Source organism: Chrysochloris asiatica, unplaced genomic scaffold (assembly GCF_000296735.1).
Source record: "Chrysochloris asiatica unplaced genomic scaffold, ChrAsi1.0 scaffold00070, whole genome shotgun sequence".
NCBI lineage: Eukaryota > Metazoa > Chordata > Mammalia > Afrosoricida > Chrysochloridae > Chrysochloris > Chrysochloris asiatica.
In genome coordinates, this window is record NW_006408588.1 from 8,529,277 (window position 1) to 8,544,457 (window position 15,181).

Below are 15,181 nucleotides of genomic sequence, written 5' to 3' on the forward strand. Positions count from 1 at the left end.
ATCTGCCCTGTAAGCTTTCACTCAACTCACAATATAAACTTAAAAAAAAAGAATATGAAAAGAATACACAGTCATTGTACCAAAAATAAATGGGTGATGTTCAACCATTTGAAGAGACAGCATATGATCAAGAGCTAGTGGTACTAAAGAAGTAAGTCCAAGGTCCACAGAGGCATTAGCAAAGAACAAAGCTCCAGGAATTCATGGAACACAAATCGAGATCTTTTAACTGATTCAGTACTGAAGGTACTTGCTCATCTATAACAAGAAATTTGGAAGATTGCTATCCAGCCAACTGATTGTAAGAGATCCATATTTGTGACCATTCCAATGGTAGTGACCCAACTGAATGCATAAATCATTGGATAATATTATTAATACCGTATGCAAGTAAAATTTTGCAAAAGCAGCTGCAACAGTATATTGAGAGGGAACTACCAGAAGTTCAAACTGCATTCAGACAAGGATGTGGAACAAGGGATATCATAGCTAATGTCAGATGGGTCTTGGCTGAAAGTAGAGAATACCAGAAAGATGTTTACCTGTACTTTATTAACTATGCAAAGGCTTTAGACTATGTGGATCATGACAAACTATGGAAAACATTACTCCAGAACATTTAATTGTGCTCATGAGGAACCTATACATAAATCAAAAGGCAATTGTTCAAACAGAACCAGGGGACTCTAAATGGTTTAAACCCAAGAAAGGTGTCCACCAGGATTGTATTCTTTCATCATACTTACTCAATCAGTATGCTGAGCACATAATCCGAGGAGGTGGGGTATGTGAAGAAGAATATGGCATCCCAATTGGAGGAAGACTCATTAACAACCTGCAATATGTAGATGATGCAACCTTGCTAGCTGAAAGTGAAGAGGACTTAAATACTTACTGATAAAGTTCAAAAACCTCAGCCTACAGTATGGGTTACACTTCAATGTAAAGAAAAGAAAAATTTTCACCACTGGACCAATAAATAACATCATGATAAATGGAGAAAAGATTGAAGTTGTCAAAGATTTCATTTTGCTTGTGTCCACCATAAACACTTATGGAAGCACCAGTGAAGAAATCAAATGACATATTGCATTGGGCAAATCTGTTGCACTTTAACAACCTCTTTAAAGTGTTCAAGAACAAAGATATCAGTTTGAGGACCAAGGTGCGCCTGGCCCAAACCATGGTATTTCCAACAGCCTCATATGCATGTGAAAGTTGGGCAGTGAATAAGAAAGACTGTAGAAGAATTGATGCATTTGAAATATGATGTTGGAGAATATTATAGGTCTCAAGGACTGCCAGAAGAACAAACAAATCTGTGTTGGAAGAAGTACAAACAGAATGCTCCTTAGAAGACAAGATGTCCAGACTTTGTCTCTTATAGTTCAGGCATATTATCAGGAGGGATCAGTCCCTAAAGAAGGACATCATACTAGGTGAAATGGAAGGTCAGCAAATAAGAGGGAGACCCCCAACAACATGGATTGGCCCAATGGCAGCAGCATTGGACTCAAGCATAGCAGCAATTGTGAGGATGCTGCAGGACTGGGTGGTGTTTCTTTCTGTTGTGCATAGTGTCAGTGTGGATCAGAACCCACTTGATGACACCTAACAACAACAACAGCAACAACAGTATTATTCATTAGGAAAATCTGCTTCAAAAGACCTCTTTAAAATGTTCAAGAGCAAATATGTCACTTTGAAGACTAATGTTCTCCTGACTCAAGCCATGGTATTTTCATTTGTCTCATATGCATGTGAAAGTTGGACAATGTATAAACAAGATCATAGAATATTTAGTGCATTTGAATTACTGGTGTTGGCAAAGAATATTGAAAATTCCACAGATTTTAATTTAAATGAATAAATCTATCTTGGAAGAAGAAGTAAGCCAGAATGCTCCTACTACCATGTCAGTCCATCTTGTTGGGGGGTCTCCTTTTTTGTCACTGACCCTCCACTTCACCTAGCATGATATCTTTCTCCAGGGACTAGTCCCTCCTGATCGTATATCCAAAGAATGAGAGACAAAGTTTGGACATCCTGTCTTCTAAGGAGCATTGTGGATGTACTTCCTCCAAAACAGACTTTTGTTCTAGCAGTACATGGAACTTTTCATACTCTTCTCTAACACCATAACTCAAATGCATCAATTCTACAGTCTTCCTTATTCACTGTCCAACTTTCACATGCATATGAAGCTATTGAACATACCATGACTTGGGCCAGGTGCACCTTAATCCTTAAACTGACATCTTTTCTCTTGAATACTTTAAAGAGGTCTTGTGAAGCAGATTTGCCTAGTGCAATATGTTTGATTTCTTGACTGCTGTGTCTATGAGTGTTGATTGTAGATCCAAGCAAAATGAAATCTTTGACAACTTCAATCTTTTTCTATTTATCATGATGTTATTTGTTGGTACAGTGGTGAGGATGTTTGTTTTCTTTATATTAAGATGCAACCCATACTTCTAGCTGTAGTCTTTGATCTTTATCAGCAATTTTTTAAGTTCTCTTCACTTTCAGCAAGCAAGTTTGTATCACCTGCTCTATTGCACATTTTTAATGAATAATATAAGCATATATATGTAACAACATAAAACTTATGAGCCAGCATATCACAACAATGATTCCTCTATAATTAAAGTAGACTCTGAACAAGGTCTCCTAGAATATACTTTTAATGATAAAGATCTGGTTTGTTTTAGCAGGGAATGCCTTCTATAACTTCCATATATATTATTTCTTTTCATCCCTCCTTCCTACCCTGTTTCTTCCTTCCTCCTTCTTTCCCTAGTCTCTTCTTTTCTTACAAACAAATCTGTTTTGGAAGAAGTACAGCCACAATGCTCCTTAGAAGCCAGGGTGGTGAAACTTTGTATTTCAGTCTTCATGAGTTTTTGCATACTTCTCATAAGCACACAGAGAGATAGGTGGAAAGATGAAAACCCATTTTCATCTGAGTGCAATGGTTTAATACTAGGGGTTGTGGAATAGTATGTGATATTTCAAATACCGGCACCACCACTTATAGGCTGTTTGACGAGAAGTAACAGTTCATTTTTTGATGGCTCAGTTTCCATAGCTAGGATAAGCACTGGGACCACAAGGTCAGTTTGAACTTCAAAGTGATGGTTCAAGCCCACCAACCACTCCTTGGAAATCCCATACAGCATCGCTGTAATTCAGAACTGACTCGATGGCACTTAACAACAACAACAAAAAATAAGGATAATAAAACGTGCCAACTTTTGAAAGGATTAATGCATGTAAGTGCCGAGAACAGCGCCTCACACAAAATAAGTAAATGTAATTGCTAGCTTTATATATTGACTTCTTCCATATGCTTTATTTTGACAAAAGGAAAGATTTGAAAATATTTTTGCTACTGTTGCAGATGGTTGTAGTTATTGTTCAAATCGGCAGACCACTTTTACCTTGTTGCTATTAAGTGTAGTCAAGTTGGTTCTCAATCATAATGACTCTGTATGGGCTTTCTAAGGCTGTTGTTACTGGTAGGTTCCGTAAAGTCAGCTCTGACACATAGCAACCTTGTGCATAACAGAACTAAACACATTCCCATCCTCACAACTGTTGCTCTTGAGCCCATTGTTGCTGCCACTGTGCTAGTCCATCTTCTTGGGGGTCTTCCACTTTTTCATTGACTTTCCACTTTACCAAACATGATGCCCTTCTCCAGCAATAAGTCCCTCCTGATAACATGTCTGAAGTATGAGACATGACATCTTGTCATTCTAGCTTCTAAGGAGCATTTTGACTTTATTTCTTCTAAGACAGATTTTTTTTGTTCTTCTGGAATTCCTTGGTACTTTTAACATTTTCTCTAACACCATAACTCAGCTGCATCAATTCTTCTCATCAATTTTCTCTTCTCTTTCTCAGAATAACTTCATTTTCAGAACATAGTTCCACCCTCCCCCATTGCTCTCTAGGTCAGATTCTCCTTACTATATAGCCTTTATTCAGTTATTAGTCTTTGTGACCCAGTGGCTTCCTTCAGACTAGTGTCATTAACACTACAGACAGCAGAAGGAATCTAGTTGCACTTTCTTTTCACCCAGAAGGAAACTTGGGTCCTCTTAAATAAATTATCATAACCATACAGTTAGTGAGAGGGGAATGAAGAAAATCCCATTTCCTGGAAGACCCACAATGAGATGGATTGCCCAAGTGGCAGCATTGATGGACTCAAGTGTGGCAACAGTAGTGAGGTTGGCCCGGGATCGGGTAGTGTTTTGTTCTGCTGTGCATAAGGTCGCTATGGGTTGGTACCGACTCGATGGCACCTAACAACAACAACAACAACCTGCTTTGTGTGGGATGCCAGGGATTCAGGGTATAGTGACAGAACTGCTGCCATAGGAGCTCATAGCCTGCTTGGAGAATTATGCAAGGAAATAACAAGACACAGAAAAAGTACATTGTGCAAGGATGGCTTATGCACACAATGCTACAGCCAAAGGGTAGTAGGTTACAAGAGAGTTCCTGAGAAAGCTGACTCCTATTCTGGATGTTGTAGTACGTTTTAGTCAGATGAAGAAAGGAATAAAGGTGCTTTAGACATAGTGGACAGATGAGGAAAGGCATGAGCAGGAGAGAAAGCAGAACACTGTAGGGGAAAATGCTATCAGTTCTGTTCAGTACATGTCAGTGATCATAGAGATGAGGTTTCAGAGAAAAATGTATTGAGCCTTGAAGGGTCTGTGGTGGTGATGGTGGTGGTGATAGTGTGCCGTGGAGTCGGTTCTGACTCATAGCGACCCTGTACAGGGTTTCTGAGGCTGTAAATCTTCATGGTAGCAGAAAGCCTCATCTTTCTCCCGTAGAACGGCTGGTAGTTTCAAACTGCTGACCTTGAGGTTAGCAGTCTGACTTGTAACCACTATGCTACCAGAGCTCCTTTGAAGGGTCTGTAGGCGATGTAAAAGAAATTAGAGTTTTTTCCCTAGAGGCCAAAGGCGCCAATGTAGGAGTTTAATCAAGAGGATGAAAAGAACATACTTTATTCTGAGTGGCAGCATGGGGAATGGTGGGCTAGTTAGAGATGATTGCACTCATTAATCCAGATGAGATTGGTAACCAATTTGTCTCACAGCATAGAGATCTGATTCTGTGCCGAAAGCTTCATGACCTATAGTTGAATGTACTTATAAGCTAAATTCTTGAGACAATCTTGACATACAACTTCAGCTTTTCTTTTTGCTGGTCTACATTCTTTTTATTAACCTGCACTTTATCATAAAATCAGGGTATAAGAGCCTGGAATGTGTAGAACCTTCAAAAGCGGGAAAGAAAATAAAACTCAAAATCAACCCAAGGATGAGTTCTATGAAGTAGAAGTCAGACATGCCTTCACCCTACAACATTCTTTATCCTATTCTGACACATTCAACTTTTCTTAAACTGAGAGAACTGAAGAATAACTTCAAGCTTCAGGTTGCAATACTCAAGGATATGATGAACAAAATATTGAATGATGCAGGAAGCATCAAAAGAAGGTAGAACGAATACACAGAGTCGCTGTAACAAAAAGAATTGGCCAACAGAGGACCAGAGCAGAGAGTGAAGCGTCCAGCTGTTATGAAGTGAGGGGAGAGGCACAAGAACACCCAAACTTTCAGATAGTACCCACTTGACCTGGCTTCGATGGCTGGATGATCAGAACATGACTAGAAGAAGAAAGAAGGGGAGTGGGGAGGAGAGTAACATGCTACAATTTGAAGAACTTCACCTATACTTATGGATGTAGTAGCTCAAAAAAGGGAACAGATCTTTACAGCGAGGATCACTCCCACCCCCTTGGTACATAGGGTTGACAGGGATGGGCCACTTAGACATTGGCTAGCCAAAATGGGGGTGCCTATAAAGTCAAGAAGTGACTGGCTTACAAGCTTTCAAGAGGGAGCCTAGTTCCAGATGGGGCAGTGGTAGGTAGAATCGCCACTGAATGATTTCCAATCCTTTGGGACCGGGCTGGTGAAAGGAAATGGGGATAAGACTCGTGTGATACAATAGTGAATAATTGCCATCAGGACTTACTGTGAGGCTAGGAAATAGAGAGGTAGATGTTTTTTGACAAAAGGAGGGGAGTGATTGATTTTGCAGCTCAAGAGTGGAGGTCCCTGGGACCATCAAGTGAGAAGAGTGGAGAGCCGGACCCTACCCAGAGAGGCAGTGACGCCAGGCATGGAGACATGCTGACAGCTGAGGTGGGTGGGCCTGTGAGGTGTAGACCTTGGTTATTTGATTATGCATGGAGGGGACTGTAATCATTGCAATGAAATTTAAATACAATAGGATGAATGTAAAACTGAGGCTCTCCCATGTAAACCTCACAAAAAAAAAAAAAAAAAAAAGAATTGGCTAATGTTCAACCATTTTAAGAGGTACCATATGATCAAGAATTAATAATATTTAGAGAAGAGGTCCTAGCTGCATTGAAGACAATATGAAAAACAAGGCTTCAGGAATTGATGAAATACCAATTGAAATGCTTCAACAAACTGAGGCAGAGCTGGAGATATTTACTTGTTTATGCAAAGACATTTGGAAAACAGTTACCTGGTTAACAACTAGAAGTCATCCATATTTGTGCCCATTCCAAAGAAAGGTGAGCCAGTGGAATGCAGAAATCATCAAACAATATCATTAAGATTACATGTAAGTAAAATTATGCTGATGATCATTCAAAAACAGTTGCAGCAGTACATTGACAAGGAACTCCCAGAAATTAAAGTCAAATTCAGAAGAGGATATGGAAGGGGATATATCACTGCTGATATTATCTCTGAAGTCCTGGTGTGGCACTGTGGGTTAATGCGCTAGACTGCAAAGTCAGTTTGAACTGCAAGGTTGGTTGTTCAAGTTCACCAGTTGCTCCATGGAAACCCTATACAGGGTCGCTATGGGTTAGAACCAACTCAATGGCACTTAACAACAACAACAACAACAACAACAACAACAACATACCTTTTCTGAAGTCATATGGACCTTGGATGAAAGCAGAAAATACCAGAAAGATATTTCCTTGTACTTTATTGACTACACAAAGGCATTTGACTTTGTGGATCACAACAAGCTTGAATAAAATTCTAAAAAAGGGTATTCCAGAACAGATTCTTTTTTAGCATCTACAGAGTTCCAGGCTCTGTGCTGGGCGCCAGGAATTCAGGGATAAGTGACAGAACTGCTGCCCTAAAGGAGCTCATATCCTACTCACATAATTAGGACCCTCTACATAGATGAGCTCAAGGAGCTCTGGTAGCGTAGTGGTTACAAATCAGGCTGCTATCCTCAGGGTCAGCAGCTTGAAACTACCAGCTGTTCTGCGGGAGAAAGATGAGGCTTTCTGCTCACGTAAAGATTTACAGCCTCGGAAACCCTGTACAAGTCGCTATGGGTTGGAACCGACTCCATGGCACATAATAACAACATAGATGAAGGGACTCCTGGTGTGGCAATGTAGGATCAATATTGGACTATGAGCTATAAGGATGGCAGTTCAAACCTATCAGCTGCTCCTGAGAAACCCTATACAGGGTTTCTATAAGTCGGAACAACCTCAAAGGCACTTAACAACAAGATAGACCAAGAGGCAGTAGTTAGAACAGAACAAGGGCTATTGAATGGTTTAAAATCAGGAAAGGTATGTGTCTGGATTGTGTTTTCATCTTACTTATTCAATCTGTATGTTGAGCATCTAACCTGAAAAGCTGAATTATACGAAGAAGAACATGGCATTACGATTGGAAGAAGGCTCCCTAACAACCTGCAATATGCAGATGATACAACCTTGCAAAACGAACAAATCCCAGTGTTAAAGTCCTGTACACATTATCTGCATGCTCTAATACAATAATTTAGTGGGAATTAAGAAGATTTAGGACTCCTAGTGCGATGCTGCAGGATCATAATGGACCATGAACAACAAGGTGGGCAGTTCAAACCCACTGCTCGCTACTCCTTGTAAACCCCATACAGGGTTGCTGTGAGTCAGAACCAACTCAATGGCAGTTAACAAGAAGAAGAAGACTTTGGATAGAAAAGAAAAGCCATGTACAGTAAATTCATGGTACCACAGTTGTTAACTCATTTATCAGTTTGTCATACTGTGGTGGCTTGTGTGTTGCTGTGATGCTGTGGCATTGGTATTTCAGGGTCATCCATGGTGGACAGATTTCAGTGGATTTTCCAGACTAACACAGACAAACAAGGGCCTGGTGATCTACTTCTCAAAACACTGGCTAGTACTGTCTATGGATAACAGTGGAGCACTGTCTGATACAGTACCAGTACCAGAGAATAAGTCCCTCGTGCTAGAAGACACTAACAATAGTACTGGGAGGAGCTGCCTCCTCAAAGGAGAGTTGTGCTGGATGATATGGGGGAAATAAAGCTTTTGGAGGACTTCAGTTGCTGATGTGGTACATTTCAGGAAAAGGTGAAACAACTGCAAACATTCTTTAATAATGAGAACATGAATGTGTTGTGGTTTTTAAGTGCTGACTAGTTGATTCTGACTCATATTGACCTTGTATAGAGTTTCAAGGAGTGGTTGGTGAGTTTGAACTGCCAATATTGAAATTCAAACTGACCTTATGGCCCAGTGCTTATCCTACAGCAGCCCTCCAGAACTCTGAACATGAATAGACAAGTAGGAATCTAGGAAAGTTGGAATTTGTAAAAAATTAAATGGAATGCTTGAAGATTGATATTCTAGGAATTAGTGAGATGAAATGGACTGGTATTGAATTTGACAATCCTATGGACTACTATAGGAGCTCTGTTATCGTAGTGGTTACGAGTTGGGCTGCCAACCACAAGGTCAGCAATTCTAAACTATCAGCGGTTCCATGGGAGAAAGATGAGGCATTCTGCTCCTGTAAAGATTTACAACCTAGGAAACCTTGTGCAGGGTCACTATGAGTTGGAAACGATGTATAGCGCTGTTGGATAAGCACTGGACTGCTAACTACAAAGTCAGCGGATCAAACTCTCCTGCCGTTCCTCGGAAACAATATACAGGACCACTATGAGTCAGAACCCACTCAACAGCACTTAACAACAACAATAACAACAAAGCAGGACATGGAATGAGGGCTGTCACTTCTGGTGTAATATAGATATTGGCTGAAGGAGAGACTGCCAGACAGATGTTTACTTGTATTTCATTGACTATGCAAAAGCATTAAACTATGTGGATCGTAGCAAATTATGGATAACTTTGTGAAAATTAGGAATTCTAGAACACTCCATTGTACTCATGTGGGATCTATACATAGACCAAGAGGCATGCATCAGGGTTGTACATTTTCATCATACTTACTCAATATGTATGCTGAGCAAATAATCTGAGAAGCTGGACTATATGAAGAAGAATATGACATAAGGATTAGAGGAAGTTTCATTAACAACCTGTGATATGCAGATGAAAAGCCTTGCTTGCTGAAAGCAAAGAGGAATTGAAGGATTTACTGATGAAGATCACAGATTACAATCTTTTGTATGGATTACATCTTTACATAAAGCAAGCACAAATCCTCATAATTGGACCAATATGCAACATCATGATAAATGGAGGAAATATTGACGTTGTCAAGGATTTCATTTTACTTAGTCTGCAATCAGCACCCATGGAATCAGCAATCACAAAATCAAATGACATATAGCATTGGACAAATGCTACAAAAGACCTCTTTAAAGTGTTTCAAAGATTATCACTTAGAGGACCAAGGTGTGTCTGACCGAAGCCATAGCATTTTCAATTGCCTCACATACATGTAAAAGCTGGACAATGAATAAGGGCGAAGGAAAAAGAACTAGTACTTTTGAGTTATGATGATGTGGGCTAAGAATATTGAAAGTACCATGGATTTTCAAAAGAACAAACAATTCTGTTTTGAGAGAAGTATAATCAGAATGATCTTTAGAAACTAGGATGGTGAGATTCATCTCAGGTACGAGGGACTTCAAAAAGTTAGTGTAAAAATTCCATTATATTTTCAATTGCATTTTTCATGAACTTTTTGCAGCCCCCTCATACTTTGCTCCTTGGAGGCCAAGATGGCCAAATTTGGTCTCTCATACTTCAGACATACTGTCAAGAGGGACCAGTTGCTGGAGAAGGATATCATATTTAGTAAGGTGGAGGGTTAGAGAAAAAGAGGAAGACTCCCAGCGAGATGGACTGGCCAAGTGGCAGCATCGATGGACTCAAGCATGGCAACAATAGTGAGGTTGGTCTAGGATCAGGCAGTGTTTCGTTCTACTGTGCATAAGGTCATTATGAGTCGGTACCAACTCAGTGGCGCCTAACAACAACATACTTGGGAAATGTTATCAGGAGGGACTAATTCCAGCAAAAGGACATCATGCTAGGTAAGGTAGAGGGTCAGCAAAAAAGAGGAATCTCCTCAATGAGATGAGATGACACTGTGCCTCAAACAATAGATACAAATATAGCAAAGACTGAAAGAATAATACAGGACTGGGCAGTGTTCCATTCTAGTTTACTTAGGATTGTTACAAGTAGGAACTGACTCGACTGCACTTAACAACAATACAGGTTGTTTCACTATTTTTTCTTTCTATTTCATATTTAACCAGTCATAAAAGTCTCTTTATTTTCCTTCTCGGCCTTAACCAGAATTACCCTTTAAATGGCCATTGATTTACATTTCTATTAAAGAATAGCTAATGTCAAAATTATTTTTAATCAAGTTTCTAATTTGGTAGCATTTAACATGAAGATAACACTGCATTTTATGATATTTTATTTCTTTATACCTTTACCAGTCCTATATCCCAAAGGAGATTTCTGGATACACCATTTTGAGTGCAAGGACAGTTCTCATTTGAGTAACACTGCACATTGTATAAAGGATTTATTTTTAACACCCCCCATTAAATTTTTGTTAACTATTTGATGAATCAGCAGAACCACTAAGATCATTTCTCACCTAGAAAGACTAAAAGGAGAAATACATTTCTGTAATTTCTTCATTCCAAAAAGTAACATTTTATGTTTCAAAAGCTCAGTCTTGAGTGGCTATTAATGTTAATATGTGATGTTTAATTAAGATTAAGCCAGGGCTGAAAATGCAGAATCGAAGCTTTTTAGAACAACTCTCTTTAATCTGGTTTTTAAGTTTTGTTACCTTTTCTGTGTTTTGAATAATGAAGGTGTCAGCAATTATACCTTCCCAGCGGGAGAAAGATGAGGCTTTCTACTCCCGTAAAGATTTACACCCTCGGAAACCCTGTACAGGGTCGCTATGGGTCGGACCCGACTCAACGGCACTTAACAACAACAACAACAACAAGTATGGCAACAAAGTTTTTAATTCCTATCTCTCTCTCTCTCTCTCTCTCTCTCTCTCTCTCACACTCTCTCTCCTGCTCTCTCACACACACACACACACATACAGTGACATACACCCCTCTGCCTTTTCTCAAGCTGTTTTTTGCTCACTTTGTCCACCTTTCCAGTTAGTTGCCCTTGGTCTCAGGTTCCTACCCTCTCCTCTCCCAGGTACTCACAGAGTCTGTGTACTGGACGGCAGGCTGGGGATGTCATGGATATCCTTGCAGGTGACTCTGAAGTCGTCCTCTTGGTGGCACTCACAGGGCGGAGAGGAACATTCCTTTCCCCCCAGGCTCCTGGGCAGGGCGAGTAGCAGCACGAGCTGCAGCAAGGGCTTCTGCATCATTTTCCAGGACCCCCTAGGTCGGTCACTACTTCATCCTCTGCTACTGCTCCATTCCCAGCCCAAAGCGCCTCTGGTTACCCAGGGCTGGAAGGAGGGGCAAAAGAAAGGAGGGCTTTACAGAAGCTCTGACCTCACCTCAAAAGAGGAGGCTGGAGAGGGGGAAGAAGAGAATCTTAAGTGCTCTGTTTCCCTAGGCAACTCTCCACCCAAACAAGCTACTTGCTTCACGTCCCTTGATCTGAGCCACGTAGCTCGAGCTCCCTCTGTTCCCTGGTCCCTAACACCAGTCCAGGCTGTTCCCTCTGCTTTCCAACATTACCTACTTTGTGGTTACTATTTCCTCTTGCTCCACGTGTTCCTCCAGTCAGTTCACTCCGAAGCCTGGTTTAGGCTCTCTTTCCCACCAAATCCAGACCCATCTTTCCGGTGGGTAATGCCTACAAGCGCTGCCGGTCCTGTACCCATCCACCCACCCGAGCTCACACTCTATGGAAAGTCTCTACAGGACCCTGCTCAGAGCAGTCCGGGAGGGGACAGTCTCCGGCGGAATGCTGTCCTGCAGAACTCGAGTTCCTCTGGCCTAAAACGCCTCTGCTGAGAGTCTGAGAGAGCACTGACCAAGCCCGGGTGCACCCGAAACCAGGGCGTGATGCTCCAGCAGGTCAGCTCTGCTCAGCAACTTCAGCACTACCAGAGGACTGCTCCACGCGAACAGCCAATCTCACACAGAAATCGCCGCTAGGAGTCGCCTTATGGCGCACATTGCTTCGGGTAAAGCCGTAGAAGGCAGGTCAAGAATTGGGTTGTGGTGCCATCTGCTGTGGAGAAATGAGAATGACCGAATTCACAGGGGCCTTGAGTGGAATTCTGAATTCAGCTCTGAGAAAGGAGTCCTGGAATCCTAGTGTGGCGCTGTGGGCTAATGCGTCAGACTGCAAAGTCGTTTGAATTTCAAGGTTGGTGGTTCAAGCTCACCAGCTGCTCCTTGGAAACCCTATACAGGGTCTCTATGGGTCGGAATCGACTTGACGGTACTTAACAACAACAGGAGTTCTGGTAGCGTTGTGGATTACGAATCTGGCTGCGAACCTTAATCAGCAGTTGGAAACTACCAGCTGTTCCGCGCGAGAAAGATGAGACGTTCTGCTCCCGTAAAGATTTACAGCCTCAGAAACCTTGTACATGCTCGCTATGAGTCGGAACCGACTCCATGGCACATAACCAACCTACCAACCGTAGTTTGAAGCCAGGAGTCCTGATGTGGCGTTGTGGGTTAATGCGCCAGACTACAAAGCCGTTTGAACTGCAAAGTTGGCAGTTCAAACTCACCAGCTGCTCCTTGGAAACCCTATACAGGGTCTCTGTGGGTCGGAAGCGACTCGACAGCACTTAACAACAACAACAACAGCGTAGTTTGAAGCCAGCCTGCAATTTCTGCCATCAAGTCAATTCTGACCCAGCATCGTATTGAGCCATTGTCACCAGAAGATGGGAAGAAAAGGAATACTTAAGTGGCACACCATCACGTACTCATTTCTCTCATAATAGCCAAATGGTTATCATATTCAAAAAATATGAATCAGATTGTGCCCATTTCCCTCTTGGTAGCAGTTATGTGCCATGGAGTTGGTTCCGACTCACAATGACCCTGTATAGGGTTTCTGAGGCTGTAAATCTTTGCAGTAGCAGAAAGCCTCATCTTTCTCCCGTGGAGCCGCTTGAACCACAAATTTCAGAAGTAGTGAAAATCCTCTTGAAGCAGATTATCTCCAAGTTTGGACTTCCAAAAAGTGTCCAAGATGACAGCTGAGCAGCAAACATCTACAGATGAAATGGAGATTGCATTCAGCATGGAGGTTCAATCTTCTCCTAATTATCTGGATGCTATTTAGGAAACCCTGTACAGGGTCGCTATGGGTCGGACCCGACTCGATGACACTTAACAACAACAACAACAACAATTTATTGATCCAGTGGTGAGATTTTTGTTTTCTTTTCATTGAGAAGCTACTGGTACTGCTCTTCATCAGTATTTTAAGTCCTCTGCTTTCAACATGCAAGGTTGTATCATTTTCATATCACAGGTTGTTAATGAGTCTTCCTCCAATCCTGATGTCATGTTCTTCTTCATATAATCCAGTTTGGGGAGTATTTGCTCAGCATACAGATTGACTAACTATGGTCAAATAATACAACCCTGTTGCACACTTTTCCTAATTTTAGACCATTTAGTGTCCTCTTGTTCTGTTTGAAGACTGCCACTAGGTCTATATACAGATTCCTCATGAGCACAATTAAGTGTTCCAGAGTACTCATTCCCTGTAATGTTGTCCATAATTTGTCATGATCCACACAATCAAAAGCCTTTGCATAGTAAATAGAAACACAGGTAAACATCTTTTTGATATTCTCTTCTTTTAGCCAAGATCCATCTGACATCAGCAATGATACCCCTCGTTCCACGTCCTCATCTGAATCTTGTACCCCATCAGTGTACTGTTGCAGCCATTTAAAAATCATCTTTAGCAAAATTTTACTAGTGTGCAACACTAATGATATGATTTCTGCATTTGGGTCACCTGTCTTTGGAATGGACACAAATATGGATTTCTTTTCATCAGTTGGCCATGTAGCTGTCTTAGAAATTTCTTGGTATAGGTGAATGAACGCTCCCAATGCTGCTTCAGTTTACTGAATCATTTCAATCTTTATTCAATCAGTTCCTGAAGCCTTGTTCTTTACCAGTATCCTCAGTGGAATGTGGTCTTCCTTCAGTACCACTGGCCTTGATCATAAGCTACCTTTTGAAATGGTTGAACATAGACCATTTCTTTTTGGTACAATGACTGTGTATTCCTCCATCTACTTTTGATGCTTTCTTCATCATTCAATATTTTGATCATAGAATGCTTCAATATTGCAAGTCAAAGCTTGAATTTTTTCCACAGTTCTTTCAGCTTAAAAATAGTCAGTGTGTTTTTCTCTTCAGGTTTTCTAACTCTAGTTCTTTGCACATTTTATTATAATGTTTGACTTTGTCTTCTTGAGCTGACCTTCGAAATTTTCTATTCAGTCCTTTTACCTCTTCATTTCTTCCATTTGCTTTAATATCTCTGTGCTGGAAGCAAGTTTCACTGTCTCTCCTGACTTCCATTTCAGTCTTTTCCTTCTTTCTCATCTTCTTAATGACCTTTTACTTTCTTCCTGAATGATGTTCTAGATGTCATCTCACAGCTCTTCTGGTCTTCAATCATTAGTGTCTAATGCGTCAAATCTGTTCTTCAGATGATCTCTAAATTCAGGTGGAATATGTTTAAGGTCATATTTTGGTTCTCATGACTTGTTTTAATTTTCTTCAGCTTCAGTTTGAATATGCATATGGACAATTGATGGTCTGTTCCACAGTCTGCCCCTGGCCTTGTTGTCACTGATGATATGGAGGATTTCCA

At 41.0% G+C, this 15,181-nt stretch overlaps 1 protein-coding gene across 1 annotated transcript in view; it reads right to left on the reverse strand.

Annotated features, from left to right (window-relative positions):
* Positions 1–11,732, reverse strand: part of LOC102812913 (thyrotropin receptor-like) — a 243,370-nt gene extending 231,638 nt beyond the window's left edge. The window contains 1 exon segment of the mRNA XM_006864753.1: positions 11,563–11,732. Coding sequence (XP_006864815.1) covers positions 11,563–11,732 — 170 coding nt within the window.
* Positions 11,733–15,181: the final 3,449 nt, after the last annotated feature.